This window comes from Buteo buteo, chromosome 14 (genome assembly GCF_964188355.1).
Source record: "Buteo buteo chromosome 14, bButBut1.hap1.1, whole genome shotgun sequence".
Lineage (NCBI taxonomy): Eukaryota > Metazoa > Chordata > Aves > Accipitriformes > Accipitridae > Buteo > Buteo buteo.
This window is the reverse complement of record NC_134184.1, coordinates 4937746-4959622: the sequence shown is the minus strand read 5'-3', so window position 1 is coordinate 4959622 and position 21877 is coordinate 4937746. Positions and strand designations below refer to the sequence as shown.

At 35.9% G+C, this 21877-nt stretch overlaps 1 protein-coding gene across 9 annotated transcripts in view; it reads right to left on the bottom strand.

Annotated features, from left to right (window-relative positions):
• Positions 1-21877, bottom strand: part of DOCK9 (dedicator of cytokinesis 9) — a 134248-nt gene that overhangs the window by 76149 nt on the left and 36222 nt on the right. For 8 of the 9 annotated variants that reach the window (XM_075045930.1, XM_075045933.1, XM_075045936.1 and 5 more), the window contains exons 2-8: positions 19549-19665; positions 11626-11715; positions 9886-9968; positions 8692-8761; positions 4596-4691; positions 3840-3974; positions 14-188 (exon numbers count right to left, since the gene is read on the bottom strand). In XM_075045930.1, the coding sequence (XP_074902031.1) occupies positions 14-188; positions 3840-3974; positions 4596-4691; positions 8692-8761; positions 9886-9968; positions 11626-11715; positions 19549-19665 (766 nt within the window). Of the gene's footprint in view, positions 1-13; positions 189-3839; positions 3975-4595; positions 4692-8691; positions 8762-9885; positions 9969-11625; positions 11716-19548; positions 19666-21687; positions 21696-21877 lie in introns of those variants that run through there. The other variant, XM_075045935.1, reaches the window with a different exon arrangement.

Sequence of the window (21877 nt, the reverse complement as noted above, 5' to 3'; positions counted from 1 at the left end):
AAACCCTGCTTACCTTCATGAGACTCTCCATTTCTTTTTTCTTGCATTGCAGCCTCAAAGTTAAGCTGAAGGATTTTGTTCAGAGTGTTTATCCATTCTTCCATTTCAAGTTCACTATCTGCAGCTAAAAGGTAACTACTCTTGTCTTGCATCTTGAGCTCAAATGCAAAACGTCTGACTTTATTGTTCTATAAGAAAATAAAAGATCTTTATAATATCTTTACATACTGTCTACTCAAAGTTATATGTATTTCAGATCTTTTAACAAAAGCATACATTTGATATTTTGAACAAATATATTATAATTACACTTTTTCCTCTCTGACATTTGAGCCTTTCAAGTTATTTGTACCACTGCAACAAGTGAAAGTATGAAAAGTAACAGCCCATTTTAGTTTCGCCTCATCATTCTGCTTGTTATAATTAAAAAAAAAAAAATAATTTCAGTTTTCAAAAATCAAGCCTTCATGTACTCAAATCATCTAGAAGTGAAGCTAACTAAGATCTACTAATAAAAAAAAAAAGCATAAAACTCTATTAATATTTGAGTGGGAATCATTTGCATGTTGGGATTTTACACCAGAGGTTAAATCATAACCAACCTCAACCCCGAATGCCCTGATATTGCTAGTCTTAAATATACATGAAGTTGGGAGTCAATTCCTCTTCTGTTCCTCAACCATTACTGTCATCTTTTTTTACACAATTTAAATCAAGGTTTTAAATGCTACGTAGCTTAACTCACATTCCCATGAATGAATTCACAAGTCTTAAATGAAAATTCTACATTATCATCAATTTAATTTAAAAAAATTGATAATTCATTAGATAAACATTAAAATAAACAATAAGACTTAATGGTTGAGGGATTTTTTGTTTGTTTGTTTGAAGTTACATTAAATGCCAAATTACATTTTCATTAGTACATTTAGTTTTTTACTAAACATTTGGTTTTCAATTAATTTTCAATTAACAGACTAACTACTGGCTGGCAAAACGGTCAGCTTTCTACCAAAGATGAGTTTCTGTTGAGGAGGATGAACAAATGTATGGACTCCAGACGTAAGGCAGTCTTACCAATTAAAATCAGTACTGAAGTAATGAAAAATCTTAACAGTAACCTTTAGCTTCCACAGTTTCCAGATGCTAATACAACATGAATAATAAGTAACAGTAAAACAATGAATAAAATAAGATCAGCCAGAGAGGATACAGTACAAAATAATAAAATCAGGATACAAAATAATAAAATCACAGATCTGGAAAAGGGCCATTATGTATAATATTTTATAGTTGAAAATCTCATTAACTTGCCCCTCACCAACAATTCAAGTGAAGAAAATAGATATTTCCTAACCCCTTTATTCTAGCCATTGAATGACTTCTTGGCTTCACAGAAGTGAGCATTAACTGATTTTGGGTTTGTACCTGATGTTGATCCATAACTAGTCTCAAATTTCTACATGCAGTTCTGAACATCCAGATGCCAAGATGAACACTGATGGTACTGTAGAATACAGTGTAGCATTCAAGACACAAGCCAACTATAAACTTTAAGCATCTGAAGTACAGTTTTACTTAAAGACTATTGTGTCAGCCCAAAACCTTACTTGCAGTAGAACAAAGGAACAGTAATTAAAAAAAAACAACAACCAAAAAAAACCCCAAACCCAAACAAAAAGCTTCTGACAAAGTCTGAGGAAATTTCAGTTTACTTGAACTGATGGAACAGAAACTATGGAACAGTATTTCATGAAAAGATGATTTAGAAAAAAGGGGATTTTCAGGATAAAAATAAAAGGAAAACATAGAATCACAGAATGGTTAGATGTTGGAAGGGGCCTCTGGAGGTCATCTAGTCCAACCCCCTTGCTCAAACAGGGCCACCTACAGCCTGTTGGCCCAGAACCACGTCCAGATGGCTTTTGAATATCTCCAAGGATGGAGACCCCACAACCTCCCTGGGCAGCCTGTGCCGGTGCTCAGTCACCCTCACAGTGACAAAGTGTTTCCTGATGTTCAGAGGGAACCTCCCATGTTTCAGTTTGCGCCCATCGCCTCCGGTCCTGTCACTGGGCACCCCTGAAAAAAGCCTGGCTCTGTCCTTTGCACCCTCCCTGCAGGTGTTTATATACATTGATGAGATCCCCCTAAGCCTTCTCTTCTCCAGGCTGAACAGTCCTAGCTCTCTCAGCCTCTTCTCATAGGAGATATGCTTCAACCTCCATCCCTTCGTCATCTCCATAGTCCTTCCCTGGTGTCCAGTACACCCATGTCTCTCTTTTACTGGGGAGCCCAGAACAGGACACAGGACTCCAGGCATGGCCTCAGCAGTACTCTTCAGCTGCACAGAGGGGAAGGATCTCCCTCAACCTGCTGACAACACTCCCTCTAATGCAGCCGAGGATACCATTGGCCTTCTTTGCAGCAAGGGCACGTTGCTGGCTCGTGTTCAACTTGGTGTCCACCAGGACTCCCAGGTCCTTTTCTGTCAGCTGCTTTCCAGCTGGGTGGCCTGTCCTGCACATACCGGTGCCTGGGGTTGTTCTCTCCAGCTGCAGGACTTAGCACTTCTCTTTGCTGCAGTGCCTTGCTTTCATTTGTAACTTCTGAAAATCTCAATGTTTTCTGATGATGTAAGCTAATATTGTAGTGCCCTCAACAGTCCGTACCAGAGCCACAGGCTGAGAATGAGAAACCTAAGTGGGAAACATTGCCTTCGTGGGAAACAAGAGGGGCCAGAAACAGCCCCGAAGATGGAGAATACGTATTATCAGAGAGAGCAGCAACCAAAGCAGAGGAAGCTGAGGAACAGAAGGAAAGGTACCTTTTAAGTGCAAGACAAAGACTACAACTGTGTTTAGGAACCACTTTGTTTGTTGGTTTGTTTTAAAAACACAAACTGAACTCATTTCAGTGGAGTCAGCCAGAATTGCACCCTGAAGGCAAAACAATTTCTGTAAATCTGTATATAGAACTTGCAATATGATTAAGTTTATTACAGTTATAAGACTTTCCATGCAAAGTATCTATTAAATGTGTATCCAAAAACATTATTACAATATCTGGAAAAAAATAAGCCTCTGTAAGGCTGTTGTATCTCTCTGCATAAATCTTCAAACAACTTTATACTAAAAAAAAAAAAAAAATTTAAGAAATAAATTTTTATTAAACTTTGCCTGTTTCTATCCAAGTTAACAAAACCCTAAAACCCAAGAGTTTTTTCCAGGTATGCTGTGCCTAACAAAACAGTTACATGCTGTACTGTAAATACATAACAGAATCACAAGGAAAAAAAGAAATCTTTTCTTTGGCACTTGCTACTGACAAACATTTTACCAAAGCCCTTAACTTTTTAAAATAAAGAAAAGCACATAAAAGTAACATTATAAAGGTCAAATGAAAGCATCTGGAAGGGTGACTGAATTTAATACAATTCCCACAACAAAAATCCCACACAAGAAGCTATGCAAGACATTTTACAGCTCATGTAAGCACAAAATGTAACTGAAATGAACTTTAATTTTATGCTGTCATTACTTTGCCATGATTTAAGGTTGGGGTTTTTTGTGTGCTTGCCTTAAAATTTAGTTTAATATTTTTGATAGGTACTTGATATCAATTATTAATTTATGTTCTTTTCAGAAAGATTTTTAAAATTCAGTCTCCTGCCCTTTAAAATCTCGTTCACTGTTTTTGCAAGATGCAGCATGTCTAATTGTTCCTCTGCATAATGGGTTCTTGTCTACATCTGACAAAAGTTATCTGTATTTTAAAAAAATCCATTTGCTATCAAATATAGAATTAACTGGAGAACAGGCAGAAATAATTGTAATTACCTGAACCACTCCCATGCATGAATCTAGAAATATTGATCCTTTAGGTTCTTTTGATATTTTTTCATCTTTGTAGAAATTGAGATTATAGGATCCATCACCAAGTTGGATTAAGTGGAAAAATCTTCTTTTAAATGACTGGTGAAGAGAAAGGAAGAAAGAAAACCAATTGCAACACTAGCATTAAGCAGCTTCATATTACAAAACCTCTAAGTGCTATTTACACAGTAGGTTATAGACAAATAAACTAATCAGTATCCTCAGAAAATAAAACAGAAATCATTAATTAAAAAAAAAGTTTAACTTAAAAACTTGCAGCAAGATTGTACCGTACTATTTGAAAGTATTTTTGCCCCATTGAAAGGTATTTAAAACTGATTCTATGTAATAGAGATTTATTTTGATAACCGTAAAAATAACTTAAGTTTGTTTCTAAATAAAGAGGCAATACAAATAAAAACTCATATTATATAGTCCCTTTTCTACTAATAACACACCAGGGTCCAGTTAAGAAAATTATTTAAAACACTGGACTTCTCCCACATACTGGATTTGTAATGCATTTTTTCTGATTTAAGTAGAATAAAAGGAAATTAAGATTGCACAGCTATACATTACATACAAGCTTCCCTCTTTCATCCCACATTATTTTATCATTTTTTTAGAGGTAAACCACATACAAATTGACTTCTTTAAGGCATAGTGATATTTAATATTGGTGTTCAGTTTTCACCATGTGTAAGACATTCTTAAACTTACTCTCATTGTCACACTGATTGCACTATTCATGTTGCCTTTGTACAGCCATCCTTGTTTTGTTATTCCACCCTTCTGAGACCCAAGAGATGCTGCATCCTGGAGATGAAGAGAGAGAGATGGGGGCGAAGGTAAAGTTTTGCATCACAGTCTGAAACTGTTGTATTTATCGAAAATTTCAGAAGTCATTTTTAAAAGATGCTATGCTCACAATTTGACAAAAGTTATCTGTATTTTAAAAAAATCCATTTGCTATCAAATACAGAATTAACTGGAGAACAGGCAGAAATAATTATAGTTACCTATAGCTATGCTCATAATGTAATGATAATAACGTACTATGAGTCCCTGCTGAAATTCTAGAGCTTTCTAATTGCAATTATCTTACTTAAAGACCAGGGATGAGATTGACCTCATCTAACTTTTGATAGGCAACCTCACCACTTATGTACGCTTTCTCTATGGCCAGCAGGATGATCCAACTTCTAGATAGCTAAACATTAGTCAGGATGAATCCCACTGAAATAAGGGAAAGAAGGAAAACTCAAAACATTTACTTACATTTACTTGGTAAGCTTTTTCATATATTCTAATCTTCCAGTGCAAGAATTTTTACCAAATTTCTATTACCAAAAAGAACAATGTAAACTCATGCTTATCCAAAACTTCAATCAAGATTTCTCAAACCAGTTTGCTCTATATGTATTACTTCAAAGACATTACTTAAGAATTTACAGAGAACTAAGTCTTGAATTCTTGAATTGGATCTGCCCTTTTACAGATCAGAATCAAAGCTTTCTGAAGAGAACAAGACCAAACTTGGCAGTAATGGCAAGTTCACAAACAGCAGATCCAAGGCACGCATCGCGGATCACACCCACTGCCTGTGATGGAACTTAGTAACTACATCAAAACCCATAGGATGTTAACAACTACCAAAAAGCAGTACTCTATCAACATGACAGATTTACAATTGCCACAGAATAAATATTAAATCACCAGTCAAGCAATCTTTCAGAGCAGTGCCAAGCTGACTTTACCATGGTTTCCAGTTGATGCAACCCATTTTGACACAACAAAACCATTAATGAATTAGACATGTAGGAAGATTTTCAACCATCTAGAAGAGAAATACTCCTGATAATTTATTATCCAAACATTCAAAATTAGCTGAGTAGCCAGTTGAAAACAAAACCATGAAACTTCCTCAAGGGCCTCAACTACTCTAATTCCTTTTCTCAGCTATTAAGAGAACATGCAACAAGAAGTGATTACATATGGGGCACAGAGTCATTAGTTCAACACCTGAACATCAACCCCAAATTTAGGAATAATATGAATTAGTTTCTGGAACTAAATCAAGGAACATTCTGTAAAAAGTTAGTAGTTAATTTATTTCTAGCTTATTTTGTCTGTCTAACTTGCACATTCACATGCATATGTACATGTGAACTTCAAAAACCTGCAAACAGAAGGCAAAAGATGCATCAATCTGTTCCTTTAAAAATTCTAGTCAGCTTGATACAATGGAGGTTAGGCCCAGTAAGCATGATTTTCATAAGCCCCAATGAGTCTCACTGTCCAAGCAATACAGTCTACTTCTTTCGTATTTTCAAGTCATTAGCCCCCACCCCTGTTCTATTACCTAGACAACAATTTTTCTTGAACAACAATCAAGATACAGAGACAACAATTTAAAACACTGGGTTTCCAACTATGATTCTCCACCTCCACTGGTGGGAGTTATCCCCAAGGAAAGGATGGTTTAAAACCACCTTTACAAGTGTAAGATGACGAGTAGATGAGTTACTGTCAAAACTTGGCACAAAACCACCAATGCTTTTCTGTAATTTCACAAACCATACATAGGATCACCTGACATGACATGAATTCCTTCATTACCTGTGTTAACAAAAATTAAGTTTTAGCTCTATTAAGATTCTTTTTCCAATTCAAAGTCTGAGGTGTGCTGTTCCCCAACTGTGTTGAACTGCATGTTTCCTAACAATAAAACTGTCATTTGGGCCTCTAGTTACACTATTTCTTTCTGTCAGGTGGAATTCCTGCTTACAGAGCCAAAAAGCTACTGAACCTTTCCAGCCCACCACCTGTTAATACAAAGGAACCCAGAACCCAGTCTTTAACACACAACTTTTACACTGAAAACATACTTCCTGTTTCCAACCGGTATGTTAATTTCCTCACTTTTATTATTACTGCTGCACACTGTGCTTCACTTTTTTTAATGATCTTTCCCACAAACTCAGCTCCAAAATTTACTTCAACAGCAACTGTTTCAACAAAAACAATTCCTTATCTTGATCCCATACCCCAGGCTGATTTAAAAATTCCATTTACAAACACCAACCTGATGGCCTGATAGCCCAAATTAGTTTTGAAAAGGCAAATCTCTCCTTTCTAACAGTGCAAGATTAAACTAATCTTTATCTGGGTTTTTTTCTCCAATTTTTAATCACTTGCAGCTTTTTGTTTTCTATCAATCTCTTAATAAATCAGTGTTCTTAAAAACAAAAACATAAGCAAAACAAAAAGACCACCAAATAACTTTTAATCTAAGACTTGCATATATGTTTTTTGGCATGCAAGGATGCTAATGTTTGAAAAAAACCTCTTGCATTAGTTCTTCCCTTGAGGAAAGAATTTATGGTCTCCCAACCCTATCCCCATTAAGCTCCCTTTTCTTCCTACCATGCTTTTTTCTTGTGTTTATATTTTAAGTTCCTCAACAAAGAGTAACAGACCTCTTCTCCAGTGATTCTAACTCTGAAAGAGATATGACATTCCTGCCTGCTGTAACAGGAAGCTGGGCAGAACGAAACAGGGAGTCCTCCCCCCTTCCACTTCCTAGTAGAAAACATACCACCTGCTAATAGGCAAGCTATATTTTTTCAGTGTTTAACTAACTCTAGCTGCAAGTATTTTTCCTAGTAACAATCACAGTCAATTATATCTCAATTTAATTTTTTTCATGTTTAACTTGCTTCTGTTGTCAGAAATATTATCACAGTAAATAATGCCAAGTCTTTTTAACATCCATATAATAGAAAACATAATTATTCCCATCTTACAAATAGGAAGATTTGGATACAGATGCATGAAATGATATTTGGACAAATATCACAGTGCAGATTACTAGCAGCACTGGAGAACCAGCACCCTGAGACTCTCTGTTCAGAATCTATCTACTGAGATGCACTCCCTGGACTATTTTTTTCACATTTAATCCAGGAAAGCTTGTGAAAAACTACTTTTACTTCATATGCAGCAGTTCTGAATACAAGGAATTTGGAAGCAAAGTAATTGTCAAAAGGTAAAAACCACAAAGAAAAATATTAATTCTTTGCTGTGATGAAAGAGTTCAAGTACTCGTAAGAAAAGAAAACTGGCATTTAAACACTGTTTTGAAACAGGGTATGGTAAAAATTAAATAAATCACACAAATAACAGAAGCAGTTATTGAAAAAAAGTCTTTGACGTTTGAAACATAGTTGAAGACTGCTTGAAGCTATAGCTATCTCAGGTTTCCCCAAGCCAATGACAAAAAAAAGGAAATACCTTAGAGTTTTAGTCAATATTTTTACCTTTTGTTTCCATGATGGATCTCCAGGTCTTATTCTATACTGAAATTTGTGACAAACTAATTTTAAGTCACATTGTATGCTACACTGTCATGCATGCTTCAGTGTGTATAGTGTCATACTGGAACAGATTCACCTATGATTTTACTCGACTTCATGATTAAGCTGCATGAAATATTTCTCTTTATACGCCCGTCTATACAGAAACAGTATAAGACAAGACAGATTTTATGAAAGCTGAAGGATTATACGTCACCAAGTATTAAAACTTCAATTTCACCATCTGTCAAAACTTGTTCTACTCACATGACAGATCTCAGGAGTACAAGGCTATTTGAAAGGAGATATGTAAAATAACTACAATTTTTTTCCAATTAGGCTGTTCAAGCTAATCTCTGTTTTCATTTACTGACATCAACGCTTAATCCAATTTGTAACCTCTCCTTAGCCAACATTCTTTACTGAAAGCAATAGGAAGTAAGGAATTACTATTATCTCACCTCATCTTTATCTGCTTCTTCATCCACTTCATATAAATGAACTGGAAGCTTCTCCGATTTTGTCCCTTTACTATGAAAGAAAAAGCTTCTAAAATACTAGAAATTTTGTGATTAGTTACATATTTTATAGCTGCAAAAATAAAGATGTTATTTTCCTAACTCAAGAGGAAAAAGCACAAGAATAACTGAGTAAAAGCATGTATTTTTCATGAAATGCATTTCTTAGCAAGCAATTTTCCTAATTTGCACATCTGGCCACAGTGTTTCTTTTGTTCTGCTTGCCACTGTCCTTACGTGTGTACCTGGAGAGAACCAAATGCCTTCTAATTCACTGCACTCATAATATCTTAGGAGCAAGAATTCATACCTGTAACCATTGGCTCCTTTTAGGACCATGCCTTTATTTAAATTTGTATTGACTAGCATGGTTTCTATTCAGGGCAAGTAAAAGCCAGGTATTGACTTTTACAAAACCTGTGAGTCTATCAGAACTTTCCACAGGGAAAGCAGGCTATTTCATAACTGAAAGATGCAGGAGAGTAGGTAGGGAAGACATAGATCTTCTACAGTTGTGGGATTCAGAGTATTCAGCCACTCTCAGATATTTGAAGTTAAGGGTCTAATCTCTACACAATCCCTACAAAATTTTGAAAAAGTTGGAAAAGATTTCTCTAGCAGATGGGTTAGAAAGTCTGTAATAGATGTGGATTAGGCTTTTGCTTTGAATCATCCTGTGAAAGTCTGCACTAGTTCAAACACTTGCTCTAACTATCTCTGTTAGGTTCTATTCCCTAAGCTACTGAAGAGAGTTCCAAAACCTGCCTTTGAAGCTACAAAAACAGGATATCTCCATTTTAGTTTAATCTAAACATTAGCCTGTTTTAGTTACAATGCTTACATTCACATTGTCAATGATACAATATCTTGTTTTGACCTGCCTATTCATAAGGCAGTACTATTCTGATATCTTTCCAGAAAATGGTTTAACAAGATTTTACGCCTTCAAGTTCATCAATATAAATGCCATCCAAGAAATCCTTACCATGTCTGACTATTAAACACCGATATAGCAAATTTCAAGTTACATACTACATGTATTAATAAATTTCTGTAATAAATACATTAATATTAAATACAGTTAGAGTTCCTTCACAAATTCAGTATCTTTATTAGACCACTAGATAACATACTTACTTTGGAAGCTGTCGAAACTCTCCTGAGTAATCTTCATATCTATAGTTAACCACATGCCAGTCTGAATTGTAGGTTTTGATGCACTGTTTTAATGAAAACCAAATATCAATATTAATTGGAAGAGGATTAACAGCGTTCCCTAGACACACACACAAAAAACCCTCTTAAGATATGGCTGTTTATGAACTACTATGGTTACATGTCCATCTCTGAAAATTCCATACCTTCCCTTCTTTTGCAATACAGTCTAGTGCAATACAGCTTTTTGCAACAAGTAATGTTTCAATAGGATGTTATCATCTGCTAGACATCTATCAGAAAATGATGAATACACTCAGCATCTGGATTAACCATCTTCAGTTGTCTGAAAAGTTAAAGCAGCATTTCTCTACAGCTGAAAACATGACTGAGCTTTTAGAAAACCCAGCATTAAAATACAGATGCATTATTAAAACAGAATATTCAATTTCGCATGTACAGATACAGATGAACTAAAAACATCTTTTCCTCATACTTCTTGTGCAATCAAATTAATATTTAAATTTAAACTACATGCTTCCAGCTGTTGAAAAGCAATTATGTCATTAAGCTCTGGACTAGATCATAGGAAACACTCTTTTACTCCACCCATATTGCTACAACATAAAAGTACTGATTTATCTTGGCTTTAACCAAAGTAATATAAAACTGACAAAATCAGTTGCCAGAAACCGTATGGTACAAAATTTCATATGTTACACGAATAGACTTACATGTATACAAACATAGCATCTAATAATTCAAAAATATTTTCTTTGTATTTCAAAATACAAAGTTAATACTTGCCAAGCAATTGTTTCTGCAGAAACTCATTAAACTTCATGAACTACCTATAACACTCCTCCCTCCTTGTCTACCTTCTTCAAATTTATCTTAGAGCTGTTTAGGTTAGGTATTAAGGGTATGTATCACTGTGGAGAAAATACTTCGAGGTTTGAGGAAAATTCAGCTATTTGGAGCTCCTTCAGTTTTGTTGGAATTACAACAGACATTTACTTGTTTCAGATGTTAAAATATCAGCTTGAAGTATATCAGTAGAAAACCACTAGATAATATAAAGACGACAAACATTTTAAACCTTTCATTCCTAAAAGGCTTCAACAAGACACTAAATGAAATGCAATATCACACTCAGAACCAAGGGAATGCCAATGTAAGCAAGCAGTTTTTAAGTTGGAGGATGTTTCTTCTACATATAATATAGAAACTGAGCAGTCATAATGAATTTTGGCCTCTACAAGTGTTACAGTTATGAATACCTCTGTTCCAGCAAACTGTACAAGATTATTATGAACAAACTAAGAACAACTGGTGTGAAACACTTGATCGGGAAAAACAAGCCACAATGATTCATTCCAGATTTACTATTGCTCCCAATATTATGTATGGAAATCACCCATGTTCATCTGGGAAAGCCAAAAGTGTAGAGAAGGTGGGGGAGAAGAATCTGCAAAAGCCAATTACACAAACAAAATAATTCAAAGCTATCCTGTAATCCTTCTTTTCCAGCCACCAATGGAAAAAATACTAGGTTTTCCTGGAAATTTTCCCTTGAAATCATTGACAAGTAAATGGCAATAAATATTTAATTTTTTTTTCAGTGCTTTTTCCCCTGTTTTTTAAATGGTAAATGAAGCAGAAGAAAAACAATTCAGGTATAATATTGTTAATACACACACCCACACACAATTCCAATATTACCTCAGTTACAAACAAGCTTTGAGCTTCCTTCTCTGCATTTTCAGGAACTGTTGAATGAACGTATCGACTCTGCCGCTTCAATAATGCTGTCTGATAAACAACAAAAACAATTAATGAAACTTGCAATTAAAGGAAAGATGACACATTATGGGAACACTCAGTTATATCACTGTAACTAAGACAGAAGCTCAGCAGAAAACATTGTGAGAATAAGCTGTTTCAGAATAGCCAATTAATGAGAATTTGCTTTCATTCAAAGATTAGCAACGTGTTCCTTCTTTCACAGCAAGGGCAAGATTGGAATCAGTAAGAAACAGATGCCATAGAAAAGTGTTTTCCTCTATTTTGTTAACATGGGCAAGAAAATTCTAGTAAAAATAATTCCACCATGACAATGGAACTCCAATAATCTGAAGACAGATATTAAGGTAGTGTTATTACTACATATAAAATCTATTACTCAAGAAAAGTAACAAACCCACACCAAAACAAGAAGAGTAGTTCAACTGCAGATCTCAGCTGGCAAAAAATGAGACTTGCACTATTAAACTGAAGGTTTAGAAAGAAGGCCTGGATCACTGAAGTATACACTTCAGTCTATAAAGTCAGAACTTATTCCTGTCCTATGCCAGAGTTCAGAGAGGCATAGAAATGCTGCCAGAGAGCAGAAAATCTCTCTGTGACCATGAAATTCTGCTTCTCAGACCAGCGCTAAAGTAAGCCTTAGGGTACTTTAAATTTGTAAGAGTAAAAGATGAAAACTTTACAAAATCTTCTGGACCACAAATGAAAATAACTACACAGCAATAGAAATTATTTTGCGCCATGTGGAAAGGAATCTCACAGCTTAGGTCCGCAGAGACAGATAAGAGAGTCTGGATAGCCTGGACCTTGAGGGGGGTTGTGATCCCTCACGTGTTTGCTATACACTGCATATTGCAGCACCAGGAAGGATCAAGAGAAAAATGTGAACAGAAAAAACTACGCATATTAACGGTAAAAAAAGAAAGGGTGCACAAGTACGTTATCTTAACATATTTCTGTTGAGTTTGATCCATAAGGTGATTATTTCTGTCATTACCAAAGCCTCACCCCATTGTCTGGGGGGTGTGGGGGGTATTTGAAGTTAGAATGTTCAAGTACAGTAAAGATTTAAAGAAAAAAAAAAATAATTCCCGTACTCATAGTCAAATCATTCATCTAGTCTAGACCTCTACTGAAAAGTGACAATGCTAACTGCTTCAGTAGAAACGGTGGGGCGGTATTAAAAGCAAAAACCACAAACCCCAAAATATTTCATGGGACCAATAAGTCTTGCAATACACAGTTTAAAAAAAAAAACAAACAACACCGCCAACCTGCAAAAAGATACTCATTCATATGCAAGCAGCATTTAAGAATAGAAGTTTTCTGAATTCTAGAAACATATTCCTTGTTTCAAACCATACTGAGTTTAAAGTATTTGTTTTCACAAGCTATAGGAAGAAAGATTATTAAGCTACCTTATAAGAGTTAAAAGCCAGAATGTCTGGATCCTCTTCTCAGCCTGAAATAGTCTGATATGTGATAGGACATTATTTATAGTTTATAAGGTAAATAAATAACATATGTAATATAATTTCTATAAGCATACAGGTAGACTATGCTTTTTAAAAAATTATTATTAGTTTTAAAAAACCCTAGAGACTAGGGTGGCATCTTTCCAGGCACTTTTCATGGGAAAGCCACAAACTCATGAATCAAGTCCTACCACTATAGCAGAACTCGATAAAATTGAACTAGTGGTACACACTTCTAGAACTTCTGCTGCTAAACAATTATCAATAAATAGTAAGGGTTTTTTCTAGTCTTTCACACATAAAAAATTTTTATCTTAGTACTGTAGCAAGATCAGTGACAAAACAGAGGAATTTGAATTGTGGATTTTGTCCATATTAGTAATTGCCTTAATGCACACTGCCTCTTTCTCAGCTTATTCATCAGCTGCAGTAGTTGATCTGAGAGCCAGGAAATGCAATGACTGAGATATTTTGATTTAGAGCAAATTCCTAAAAATAATTACTAAAGCAACAGCACAACAGTATTTTAAAATGCAACCATGCACATACATATATGTTATATTCCAAAAGAAAAATTAGGAAGAAAGGATTGTCTTCTCTGCGAACTTTCATCACATCTACATTGGTTGAACTGTTCCATAGAAGTGAAATGTTTCAGGTCTCTGGGTTTGAGTTACCATTTGATTTATGGCAGCATCAGGACCTACAGAGCATTTGTCTGATGCTCTCAAAGAAGGTAAAAAAAAACAAAACACCTTTCAATTACTGTGCTGTCAAACTAAGGAAGATCACTTTTAACACTAGCCAGCTTTCACATGCACTACTGAGGCACACAATTAAGAGACTCTGGTACTGATACTACTTTCTGAGTGAGTCCCAGGGATTTAGGATAGTAGCGCTATGTGCTGCGGTTTCAGAGAAGGCCACAGCAGAAAGGACATTTCACCAAGTCTCACAGCCAAGGAGTACTTGCTACTCAAAACCTGATGGAATACAGATAGTGAATCTGTTCACAATCAGTGCACACTCCAACAGATATAATTTAAGATTTCCAAACTCTTTCTGCCACAAGGTTGTGCTTGCTAGTGAGACTTAGCATTATTTAGGATTTGGGCACGTATAACCAATTTGAAGTTAGATTTCCCATTTTACTTATCTCAGGCTAGAAGGTGTTTTCATGTTCTTGACAGTTTTAGCAAATGGCTCTGTTTCTGAAGTTAAAAAAAAATATATATATTTTACTAATGTTAAAACCTGGCATGCCATTTTCTGAGTCATCTTAGTCCCCCTTCCCCATGCTTTAGGGCAAAGTAATAGCAAGATGCCAGGGTTCTTAAGACAAACATGCTTGTAGGTGGCACTAAAGAGCTGCCAAAAGTCAGCCAAGTATTTTGTAGTGGGGTGTCTTAGCACAATGCATACTTAAGTATTAATTTCTTTGAACATTAAGTTACTGTATTTTGACCAGTTTACTTCGTGCTCTCTAAAATGAAGATGTTACTCAAACTTTTTTTTTTGCTTGTTCCTTCTACTCAAGATGTGCTTTCTTGTAGAATGACCTGGGTTTACTTTTATTTCTGCAAAGTTGACATAACATTTATTTTCAGAGGTGCTTAACTTGCATTAACTAAAAATCAAGACCTTTAAGTGAAAGTGTGTTAAATCCATATGGCTCAAAACCATAAGTAACAAAGGTGAAACAATGTCTAAGCTGAGCAGCAAAATGCCTTCAAAATAACAGTGGCATAACTTTGTAATGGTATATTTAATTTGGGTAGGAATGTACCTACATTGTATTTGCTACAAGTAAACCTATCCTGTATTGGGACAAATATTTCCTATAAGAATGGAGGTAGTACTCAGAAGTTAGGTATTTTGAAACAAAAGCATTTAGATACAAATGTCTTATTGCAAACTAATCACTAGTATAGCTTTGGGTTAAGGTTCCTTTTAATAATTTACCTACTATGCAGTTAATGTAAACATCACCAATTTTGCAGTCACTGAGCATATGATTTGAATGTGATCCATGAAGGTGGTCTGTTTTAAACTAATGCTATTTAGTTATGAAGCCATTTCATTATCAAGTAAATTACTGAAACTCACATGACTTGAAATAATTATAAAAAGCCATGAAGAGGCACAAAATTGGATATGAGTACCCAATGGATATAGTCATTTACGGTTATACAAGAAGAGACTCTTTTCAGCAAGAGTCTAGAAGAGGTATAGCTTTGAACGACTGACAGCATTGTAATTGAGAGTAGCAAGAACATCAATAGGAGATGTTCCAATGGGCAGTGGGAAAATGGTGCTCTCATCTTAATTAAACAAACACATTACATGGGGATGTCCTGATTTCAGCTGGGATAGAGTTAATCTTCTTTCTAGTAGCTGGTATAGTGTTATGTTCTGGATTTAGTATGAGAAGAATGTTGATAACATGCTGATGTTTTTAGTATAAACACTACTTTAGCAACAACTAAGCCAAGGATTTTTCAGCTTCTCATGCCCAGCCAGCAAGAAGGCTGGAGGGGCACAAGAAGTTGGGAGGGGACACAGCCAGGACAGCTGACCCAAACTGGCTGAAGGGGTATTCCATACGATGGGACGTCATGTCCAGTATATAAACTGGGGGACTTGGCCGGGGGGGGATTGCTACTCAGGAACTAACTTGGCATTGGTCAGCAAGTGGTGAGCAACTGCATTATGCATCACTTGTTTCGTATATTCCAATCCTTTTACTAATATTATTGTCATTTTATTATCATTATTATTGTTATTGTTAGTTTCTTCCTTTCTGTCCTATTAAGCTGTTCGTATCTCAACCCACGAGTTTTGCTTCTCCCCCCCCCCCAATTCTCTATCCCATCCCACTGCGGGGGGCCGGGGGGGGGGGGTGGGGGAAGTGAGTGAGCAGCTACATGGTGCTTAGTTGCTGGCTGGGGTTAAACCATGACAGAGGACCATAGTGAAAACAAAATGATGACAAAAAAGCAGTTAGAAATTACTACAAAGCACAAAGGTACTGAAAGTTTAGGCAGCCCAATTAGTAAGAATGAAAGCAAACTCAATGATGTTAACAGTAAAAAGGATCTCCAAACACAACATGACTGCCCCTATAAATTTGATGAGAACAAGTTAGGGAATAACCTGATTAGTGAATTCAGTGCAGAAAACTCAGAACTTGAGCTTGTGAAAAGCAACGGAAACAATCTTGAAATGGTAAATTGAAAAATGACCCAATATGTGGGAGTAAGTTGCTTCTGGAAACTACAGAAAAGCAAAGCTTGCTATTATTTGGATACAATAGCATCAAGGAAAACGTAGAAACTCAAAAGAAAGAAAAGAATTACAAGCCTACTTATTTGGATTTGAAGATCAGCATGGAGCAGGACAAAAATCATGCTCTCCTGAGAGGTAAATGAGCTGCTACCAAGCATATATAAAAGAGAAAACAGGATTCATAACCTCAGCTAACCAACTTTAAGACAATGGCAAATGCAGTTAAGTGGAAATCTGGAAAGGTTCATGAAACCAGATCAGTTGGCTGAAGAACAATCCTTCAATCTTTAAGAGTTTTCCCAGAGCAGAGGATTTTCTGCTCCATCCTTGCTCAAGTATTTCTTTGATAGTGGTTTGAGCTTAGAGCTACTTCTGACAGCATGTCTGAAGAACAGTCACTGCTGAACAGAAAAAGGTGACTGACTGGGGTTTTTTTTCCCCTTTCCCTCACTAAACAAGTAACTCATCAGGAGAAAGAAAGAAAAGCAAGCTATATGTGGTCTAAGGAAGCCAGCTGCTGTGCAAGCTTCCTTTTCTGATATGGACTAAGAATTCATATCAGTTCTCCTTTAATATCTAGCTTCTCTGAGGTGGTAAGAATTACAAACTGAATGTGGCACTGACCATGACTACAGAACAAGACATTAAAACATTTGTTACAAAAATCTTGCCTCTGAATTCCTGCAAGTATTGTTATTAATTATATGAAAAACACACCTATTAAATTACATTTCAGTTATCCAACTGCATTACCTAAAAAAAAAAGTTATCCAAATTAAGCACAAACATTTGTCTCCAATTTCTCCCAAAGTAATTTCAACTTTAGCACAAATTCAATAGTGGTATCAATCTGGCTCTTTGAAACTATGTAGTAGTAATCTACCAAAAATTGTAGAAATTGTATCTAGTGCTGAAAAGTAAGTCTTTTCCAGTGAGTGCCATTTTAAGTGCTAGTTTTAGGGCCATGCTGGTAACAAAATAGCCTTAATGTCTTTACAAATTAACAGGGCTTGGCTTCCTTTTCAGGCAAGTGTTTTTTAGATTGTAATCAGTTTAACCTCACTGCAAGGAAAAACTTTGTAAAAATAAAAAATGCTCTAAGAGGAAATGGTTTGAACAGGTTTTTAGACAATGGTAGGGGTTTCCACCTATAAACTGTTCTAAGTGTGTATACAGGTAGTTCAAAATACTCTAGCTCGCTATTTAAAATTCATCTTGTGGGGTACAAGGGCAGTATCAAACATTTGAGCAGAGGCTTACCAAGAGCTGCCCAGACATTGTGTGACCACAACAAATTAGGAAAAAGGAATAAAAAAAAAAAACACAACCGTGAAGCAGAATGGCAAATACAGAAAATATGCCATTATTTAAATTATTCAAATTATACTGGCAACCATATCAAAACTAATGGTTTCAAAACTGTAAATATGATTATGGAAAACTGCACAGGTTTTAAAGGTTTAACTTGCAATATAACTAAGCACATAAGGGATTTCTGTTCTCTGACTCGGTAATATTTTCTTAATATGCTCAATGACAGATTTAAACGCATTGTGCTGTTGAAAACAAGCTAGATAGCTCAAAGTAGTATTGGAGAGTCATGTGTACAATAAAAATATTTGGAGTAAGTTTGTGCCAATAAATCTTAGAAGGAAATAAAAGTTTGATAGCGTAACAATAAAGTTTGATAGTACAAACCAGTCTTCATATAAATCAAGTATAAAATGAGACTCTGTCAAAGACTATACATGAAAAAATCCTTGAAAATGTATTCACATATTACACTGCTGAGGTACAAAGAAACAGGAAATCTAACTATATTCCAGAATTGCGACTACCTGAAGGAGAACCTCTGATGTAACGCACTTCAGTGACTGCCTCAAAAATCTGACCATAGAATCCAAACAAAGGATGACAAAAGGCATTACAGTTTGTGAACAGAATTCAGCCATTCTCTTTAAAGGATCAGACTGAGAGCTAGGGACTAGCTTCACTCATTATAGGCCTGAGGTTAAGAATTGCAGAAAAGGCCACTTGAAACAGCAGTTAAACACTTCAGACATCCCACTGACTGTTCAAACAAAAAGCCTGAGGATATTCTTGATAGCTTTGTTTCTTCTCCATTGATAATTCAGAGCTGTTCACCAGAATGACACCCGGTAAGTGAACCGGTCAATTAGATATGAGTATGCTTAGCAGAAGTAGCCTTGATTCCTCTTGATCTGCAATACTGAATAGCCACACTGTAGAAGGAGATCTGTGTGGTATAGCCTACTCATGCTCTTCAGTCCCAAAGCCAGTACCTAGTGTGGGGCATCATCATGAGTGACCTAGCGTTTGAACACTAGTATCATTAGACAATGTTCATAAGCAGCGCAACTTCCTTTTGCAAGAAGGCTTACCCGCAGTCCTTCAAACTTCCACATGTGGCTGAGAACTCATGAAGCCCTAACTACTGTCTAAATACCTGTAGCTTGCCAAAACCAAAATTTTTTAGCTCAGAGTGGGAAGGCTACAAGTAAAGTTATTCATGTAAGAATCAGTGAAAATGAAGCATACAGACTATATTAAAAACAGAGTAAGCCAGAGCCCTGTTATGCACAAAACACAATTTTGGCTGGTAGCACATAGTGGAGAATAACAACTTTCATTGGGACAGATTGATGCCCTTCACTGTTAAGAAGGGGTGGGGGGGTGGGGAAAAAGGCACCAATTTAAGAATTAAAGCATTACAAAAAGCAGATGCTTTTTTTGAACAAACATCACATGATTTCCTATGTCAGAAAGTGGGGGAAACATCTCAAAATGACTGATCACCTACTTCAAAAGGCAGTAAAATTGCTGAGTTGCAGAAGTAGACCTTATAACCTGAACAGATGAAGAAATTGTGTTATTTCTTCTACAATCTGACAGAATAAATTGAGCAGTGTAAAGGGACTCATGGCAAAGATATTTTTTTTTGTGAGACTTAAAAAACAAAGAAATGGGAAGTTATCATCTCATGACTACTAGTGCTAAAAATCTGTCTTACTAAAAAAAAAACCAAACCACAGGGTGGGGGTGAGTGGGATTAAATTACCTGGAAGTCATCATAAGGGAACAGTAGCATCTCGCGTAAAGCATCATTCAAAATCTGCGTTTTCCTCTGAACGATGACATTTTCATAGTCTATTGGTTCTATGAGCTTTGGTTTTGCCTAGTGGAAAAAAAAAAAGGAAAATTAATTCAGGTATATTGAGGAAAACTTAATCATTGACCCACTTCTTAAGAAGTTAGTTTTTAAAAAGTTGGCAGAATGAGATTTCATCTACATCAAAAACTTAAGAGTATTCAAAATGCAGACTATGTCACACTATATTGTATGGATAAGTGCAACTGATCATTACAGAGACAAGCATGCTATTTGCCTCAAGAGGAAGAAACAGAACTATTTCATAAAACACATTAAGCCAGAGCTTATCAGAATAATCATGTATGTATTTTCACTACAAAAAGAATTATAAAGAAATTACTAGTCTCTTAGGTTGCTGGTTACCTTTGCTTGATACAGCCCAGAAAGCTCTCATCTGGGTTTATCAGGGATTAAAATAATCTTAATTCAAAACTAAGATTGAGTTTTGTTTTAATTCAGTAGTAAACTGCAGTAGGGGTAGGCTAATTGAGATTCCTCCTTCTCTGTAGTTTTTTCAAAACTCCCATAGGCCATTTGCTTCCTCTTACTTGCATAAGTAGCTTTCTTCAGTTGCACTGATTCAACATTTAAACCCTATACTGCTGTCAAGTCATTACAGCTGGCTGTGCGCAATCAGACAGAGAAAAACCTTCACCCTGCCAAGCATTTTGTTAAGTGGTCAGATGGCAAAGCAGGCTTAGGGAGAGCTCTCAGTGAGGCAGCACTGCCTTGGAGTGTGCAAACTAATGCAAAGCTGCACTTTCTGCAGCTGAAATTGTGCATCACAATACCAGACATAAATTTACCATTTTTTTTTTTTACAAGTGGCAATTACAAGAAACTTTCCAGTTGATACTTTCTTAAGATCAGTGGTACTAATTTCAAAGTAGGGTATATTAAACAAGAATAGCAGCAAGGCCATCTTATGCCATCATTATAGGTAATCAGACAAGATGAGATTTATATATTTTTGCATAATTTATACTAATAACCTTTCAAATTCCAGCTGTACTACACAGACGAAATATCTTTACATCTAGCAGTAACTGCTATTAATCATTAGTATTAATATTCCTGAGAAACATTACAGGCGTTTTCTTCATCCAAAAGTCAATCAAATAAATTTGTTTTTCAAGGAATTAGGAAAGCTTTAGTCAGAGAAAGTTCCCAAAGCTTTCAGGCTTAGTTCACAAGATACTCAAAAGTTACTTGAGATTCCCTCTTAGTTGTACTGTTAGGAAATATGGAAGAACATAACAGAGCAAAACAGCTGAAAAGGCCAAAAAAGCAAAATCCGGAAAACAAATCTACCAAAAAATGATGAATGAAATGTACCTTTGTCAACAAAAATAGGTATCGTTTACAATCACACTGGAAGGATTTACTAAAAGTTCATAAGCTATATAACAATATGCTCAACACAGACCAATACAGCGAGGAGCTGCAGTGGAAAATGACTGTGTTGAGCCTGCCATCTTTCTCCTTAAAGGAGATGAAGAACAGCCGTTCAGTTCACTGTATATTGTACCCCAGGACATTTTGAGGGCTTAGCACCTGAACCACAGCTGCTGCTACATCTCTTCTCTCGTTCATGAACATGACTTATCACAAAGCCAAGAACTAACATGAGTGTCCATCAGAAAAGGCTAAGTTTATGTTCATGCACCTATCTGTAGCTGAAGTGGTTGGACCATTTAGCTCAGAAAAGCTTAAAAGAAGCACGTAAAGGCAACATAAGAAAAGGTTACATTTTCTCAAATGTACTAATTATATAAAATATTTTGATTGCAAGAAAACTTCCTGTTAAGTTTGCCTTTGATTATTCAGACTGCTGCAATGAATTCCAAACTACTGAAATGGTGTGCTCCAAGCTTCCTTAGTACACAGAAGGCCAGATACACCTTCTTCACACAATTATTTGGCCCATTTCCTAGATGCAGGCTCTACCATATTACCCCTTCACAAAACTTCAGGTTGAGCAGCCCCATTGTGTCAGATTGTCATAACCAGTCCTGATTCCAAAGAAATTCCAATAACTTCACCTACCCATTCCAAGTCTTCACCAAGGCAATAACTGCCCAGCATAAATTTTCTTCCTTAAGCACATGAGACAGGGAGAACACAGACTATGAAGAGCCCTTCAAATTTTACTGCTCTGTAAATGAAGTACATGACAACACTTATCATTCAGAAAGCAAGACACCCTTTGCTCACCTTTATCCCACTTCCAATGTAA